The sequence below is a fragment of the Marmota marmota genome, unplaced genomic scaffold (genome assembly GCF_001458135.2).
Source record: "Marmota marmota marmota unplaced genomic scaffold, marMar, whole genome shotgun sequence".
In the NCBI taxonomy this organism is placed as follows: Eukaryota; Metazoa; Chordata; class Mammalia; order Rodentia; family Sciuridae; genus Marmota; species Marmota marmota.
The window spans coordinates 2,148,452-2,154,451 of record NW_025999932.1 but is presented as its reverse complement, the minus strand read 5'-3'; the positions used below and the strand labels follow the sequence as shown (position 1 = coordinate 2,154,451).

At 41.6% G+C, this 6,000-nt stretch overlaps 1 protein-coding gene across 5 annotated transcripts in view; it reads right to left on the bottom strand.

Annotated features, from left to right (window-relative positions):
• Positions 1 to 256: 256 nt before the first annotated feature.
• Positions 257 to 6,000, bottom strand: part of Ankrd10 (ankyrin repeat domain 10) — a 29,378-nt gene continuing 23,634 nt past the window's right edge. For all 5 annotated transcript variants that reach the window (XM_048800623.1, XM_048800622.1, XM_048800621.1 and 2 more), the window contains 2 exons: positions 5,141 to 5,236; positions 257 to 1,769 (listed from right to left, as the gene is read on the bottom strand). In XM_048800623.1, coding sequence (XP_048656580.1) covers positions 1,321 to 1,769; positions 5,141 to 5,236 — 545 coding nt within the window. In that variant the 3' untranslated portion in view covers positions 257 to 1,320. The remainder of the gene's footprint in view (positions 1,770 to 5,140; positions 5,237 to 6,000) is intronic.

Here is a 6,000-nt window from a genome sequence, read left to right as displayed (position 1 = left end):
GAGGCTGGCTTTGAACTCGCCATCCTCCTGTCTCAGCCTCACAAGTTGCTGGGATTATAGGTGTGTGCCATCGCGCCTGGCTAAAACTAGATTTTAACAAAGCAAAAGCATTTTAAAAATACAATGGAGATCATGAGAATAAAGTAAAATCTCACCAGAAAAATAAAACACAACACCAAACTCCCCCCTCCCTCCCTCTCGCTCCTCCCACTGCCAACTCCACCTGCCCCGCGAGAAAGTACACCTAGGAACAAAGTGACCGTGAGAGTGTTTTACTCAATTTGTAGAGAACAGTTTTAAAACAAATGTTAGTACACTCTTACAACACTGGTTTGCTCATGTGACATTTTCTCCATCTGCACCAATTGTTATTACAAAAAAATCCAAAAAGTAAAAATTCATTACAATATTTGCAGTGTAACCACTAATTTTGCCTAAACAAAAGCTAATTTCTACAAAACCATAAACTTAATGCAGTTTTATTAAGAGATTCAAAATTCTCTCAATTAACTGGATATACATAGTGATATATGTGAATATATATATATATATACATATATATATATATATTTTAAAGCAGGAAATCTCAAAAAAAAAAAAGGGAAAAAAAAAGTAAAAGTAGTTAAATATTTTGATCTGACAGTTCCTACAAATAGTAATATCCGCTACGTATAAAGGAAACCATTATATGTGGTACAAATCCTAGAGAGCAAGTAGGAAATGTGGAGTAGAAACAGTCAGAATCCGCCCCAGGCTGGGCCTGTTCTAATGGAACCCAGGGCAGTAGGCTGCACCACGAAGCCATTGTGCGCCACACTAAAACCCCCACCCTGTGGCAGTTGCAGTGAGAAGACTCTGAAAGAGACAAACGCTCTTTTCTTCGTACAATCCCGACCGGAATCTCTGTGAGGCTGCATGGTCAGGACCTTACAGAGAGAGCAAGGAGGCCCTCAAAACGATGCCCAAGTGTAAGAGGTAACTCGCCAGGCATCTCGACCACTGCCCCCTTATTGTGATCAGATACAACTTACAAAAAGGAAAATGGCAATTTCTGGTGACAGTATTAAAAAAATCAAGTAGACACCGGCATCAGAAAAACCAAACTGCAAAAGAGAATCTTCTAAAAGGGTGAATACCCTGCCAGGGACACCTCTGGGCCCAGGAAGCCTGCTCAGGCACCACTCACTCACTGGGAGCTGCTCGAGCAGGAGTCTACTTTCTCAGAGTTCAAGTACAAAAGCAGGACGGGGGAGACCCTCCAAGTTGGTGCTGCCATGGTGCTATGAGTTAGCTGTCGGGGAGGTGGCCAGTCTCTTGTCCTCAGGAGCCGTGGTGCAGGTACATGGCACCAAGGACGGCGCTGTCATACCGCTGCTCCACCCGCACGCAGCTGGAGTGCTCGACCACGCTGCTCAGCTCAGGGATGCTCTCGGCAGTGTCCCCAAAACCGTGGTAATGTCCATACTGCAAGTTCTCCCCAATGTCCTCCACCCAGGAAGGCCTGCTGGCCACGCAGCTACTGGGGCTTCCATTCAGGTGCAGAGAACCGCACATCTCAGGGTTAACACTCATGGTCTTTTCTGGCTCCTCAGTCCCATTAACACAGACAGAACCCACTAATCCATTGCTAATTCCATTAGGTCCTGTCAAGCCCGGGTCATTCCTGCTTTCCATCCCATTGAGCGGGGCCACGCAGGGGAAATCCAAATGTCCATTGATGACACATCCATTTGTCAATGTATTCGATACGGAGCTACTGTTTTTCATATCTGCATTAAGAAATACACCTGTCACCAAAATTCAGAACAGGGTGGGAGACAGTATAAAAACGCTTCATTGCTGCCACAATTGTAAGGGATTTAGTTTCTTTTCTTTTGCTTCTTTTAGACAAACCAGCTCCTTTTCAAAAATTAAAATGAAAAAAAATGAACAGGTATGTTTACAAACAAAACACGGGAGCAGTATCTGCCTGGCAAGATAGGAAAACGATGCACTCAGCATCATTGGGCAGTCAAGTTTAGAAACACAGGCTGACAAACACAGCACGCAGAATACCAAAAGTAGGAAGAAACTCAAAAAATCTTATTTTAGAACTACTTTTGAAATGCAGTTTTAAAAACAGCCCCTGAAAAGGTCCATCAGAACTGAAAACTGTAAAGTTTTTCACAAAGTTAAAACTTCTCTATTTCTTAGGAGGAGGTGGGGGAAGGAAACAGGTGAATCAGGAATGCTCCAACCACGTACAAAATACCACAGGACAGGAGGAGGAGCTAGCTTTCCTTTGTGATGCTCAAATCCACAAGGACCTCTGGGAAAGAGCACCAGCAGAACGGCAAGCACAGGCAGAGAGAGGCTGCACAGCCAGGGACGCTCTCGCATGGCAGTGGGCTAGGAGCACAGTTCTGAGGAGTCTCTTCAAATCCAGCAATTAAAATGACCATGAGGGCTGGGGTTTCATGGTGTTAGGTCATTTTCAAAAACCACTTATGCTGGGAAAAAAAAATGCTGACAGTTTAACCTGCATATACTAACACCCAGTAGGAAGGCCACGTCCCATGGATGTAAAGTCCATCACAAAACGCTTGGGCACGTTGAATAGACAATCAATCACAAATCATTTCTCTGTGTATTAGAATCTGAGAATATCCCGGTTTTCAGGAACTCACAGAGCACTACAGAGAATGCTCTAAGATCACCTCTTGCTTGATGATAATCTCACCTTGAAGTCCTGGCTATCAACGGAGGAGCAATAGATACAGAAGAGCTCAGTCCTAGTAACGCTCAGAATAAGGACTCGTTCTAAACAATCCAAATACCCCTAGCACGCCACACACTGTGCCACTCTTACCATGAAGGGCCTCCTTTCTCTTTTACTATCAGACCCAAGGGGGACTCTGTGTCCTGCCTGTCTTCTGGCCAAGACAGGATTGTTTCTGGTTCAATGAACAAGACATCTTCTAAACATTCCACAATCATCAAAATTTTTTTTTTGGTGATTTAATCAACAATTAGCTTAATTGCTATTAACTCTTCAGGGACAATGGATCTTTTTTTCTTCTCAAAGTAAATACTAGCTTTTCTATTTAGTTAAAACTGAAAACTAGAGAGCAGTGTCTAAAGGACTAAATATAAATAAAAAGAAATTAGGTTATTTCCAGGGCAAATTTTATATCAATTTTTTTTCAAAAAATAAAAGTATTAAATCACCTGACATAATGAAACTCATAGATACGATGGCAACACTGGACAGTTACCAGTCTACTGTGTATATAGTTTTTTACTGAAATAAAGTAAGCTGAAGCTGTCTGAAGTGCTCAGACCTCATCTTGCTCTGGAGACTGTGAGGGAGCCTGGGCAGGCAGTTGCTGCAACACTCCCTGGCTCAGCTCCCGCGGCACTTCAACAGCCTCTGTCCCACCACATGTCCAGCTCCCCACAGGTGCCACCAACATCCACACCCACTCCACAAGGGAGTGGGCAGCTGTGAACAGCCTGGGGACAAAGCCTATGATACATCCTGCCCCAAGTCCAGCAGTCCCAGAGAAAGCCTTGGTTCTTTAGAGAAGGGAGGGCTATGGACCCTGCTTGAGGTCTTGAATGAGGGGCATTCAAAATGTAAAGGCAACATTTGAGCAGCTTTTCAAATATGCACTGTCCTTGAAAATGATCCTATAAGAACAAAGAACAATACTTGGAAGTACTCAGGGGAAAGCAGCCTGACTCCTGTGACGTCCTAATGGACAGAGGCGGCAGTTCCTGTAAACGTTCAGTGGACAAGAAAAGCTGTTTCACCTAAGAAAAATGCAAGTAATCTCTAGTGATTTGTAAGTTTGTTTCCTCAGACAGTGTTCTAAGGCCACAGTGGAAAGCACAGGAAGGCCTACGGCATCTGACGTGGGAGTGCACAGGGCCAGATGTGAAGCCAGCCACCAGCTTCACACGAAAGGACTGGAAGTCATGTGGGGAGAAGGCAGAACAATTATCCTGCCCACTCAAAAGCACACAGCACAGTCTGCTTTTCTTAAAAGCAGGCTTTGAGTCTTGTTTATCTTTAGCCAAGGCCAAATAGCCCCTGACTACAGAAAATGTACTATTTAAAATGTGCTATCCAATGATCAGATTTGCCCATGGCAAATCTACCCGTTTCGTTTAATTATTTGGCAAAAAAGTGAAGCTACCCATAACAATTCGGTGGCTTCTAGAGATAATGTATTTCCTTGCATTTTGGTGAATAGAAATGATATTTTCCACGTGGGTCTGGGAAACAAAATACATGATTTTTTCTTCCCACTGAAGAATTTAACATAAAAATGTACTCACGAAACTTTTAAAAAAGTATTTCTAAATTGATTAACATATTAAGAGAAAGGCTAAAACGTTTTTGTGGTCACCTAAATAAAAGAATGGCAGAAACAAGTGTTCACTAAATAGATAAATCCTTTCAGAAATTCCAAATGCTAGAAGAAATTGAGCTTTTTTCCCTTTAAAAATAAAAAATATGACTATTAACTGTTTTAATGTTAAACATCTTAACATATAAACTGTTTTGTGAAATGATGTTCAGCATTGCAACAGACTTAGAGGGAATGCCAGACATCAAAGCAACCAAGACCATGGGACCAAAGATCCCCACGGCATGAGTGGGTCACAAGTCAGCACCACAGTGTTAACAGTTCCCAAGGTGCCCAGTGAGCTCTTCCTGGCTACACATTGCCTTGAAAAGACTGGCAATAGCATGATAGGTACGTTCATCCAAAGGTTGTCAGAAAATTAAAAATGCAACCTCATTAAAAATAAGCAAGGCACATTAAGCAAAACTTCAAATCAAAACGGAAGATTGCACTTGTATTCTCATATCCAGAGAATGCACCAAACACTTGTCCTTGTATCTACAAACTTGCCCAAGATGCGCAAATTATTACATTTTTTAAAGATACTGGACACCACAGTGCAAAAATGGTTGAGAGAAAATTATGTTAGAAATAATATGCATACTGATTCTTGCAACGACAAGGGGTTTGCATTGCTGAAACAGTATATATTTCTATTTCTTTTGGTCCAACAGAACCACTCTCTTGTTGTGTGGTGTCTTCGACCATTGGGTTGTTGTTGCAGACAACAGGAAACTGTCCACTCCCACCTGTTACAGCAGAAAATTCTCTATCAACGTGCATTCTGTCAGCGTCGTCTTCGGTCTCGCCGTTCATTAGTGGCATGGCGTAGTCCAGGCTTGGAACTGCACAGAGAACAAGGACTTCAGACCCTTTGAACACACAATAAAACTAAGACACATTTTCAAAAACCCTTTTTATCAGCAATGAATGCTTTTGAACTCTCAAGTAATTAAAAAAGTAAAGACCACTAATTTAATTTCCCACAATAAAAAATACTTCTTGAAGCGTGCAGTTCAATTAATGTCATGCAATTCCAGATATATTTTCTAATTATACTTGATGGCAAAAATACTAATTTAGGGATCTTAAGAGAACAGAGATCATACAACCTATAGATAATTTGAAACATTTTTTTTCCCCAAATTCAGAAAATACTTTTCAAAAGAAATGGATAATTCTTAAACACACTGTCCAAGTGGCTTTTGATCTGTGACCAAAATACAAAAAAATTGAAGACACACACTAAAAAATCTTGAGTCCCAAGGAATCTAGAGCTAAAGCTACACATGTACACTCTGTGTCCAGCGGTGGAAAAGGCACACATCTAGTCATGTCCACAGGCAACACTGTACACATCTATTCACCAAACTCGACAACACTCATGTCTCTGTTACAATGTCTTTTTTTTTGCCAGAAGGATCTTAAAAATCACTGTTATATCTTGGTTTATGCATTCACCATGGCTTGAATCCCACCATAACTTAATTTCAGAAGGTCTTTAATTTGCCACATTCACGTGTACTTAAGATCCACCTAACCAAAGTTCCCTGAGGTCTGGGTGGTTTCATTCTTCTTTCCTCCAAATACCAGAGTTAACATCCTTATA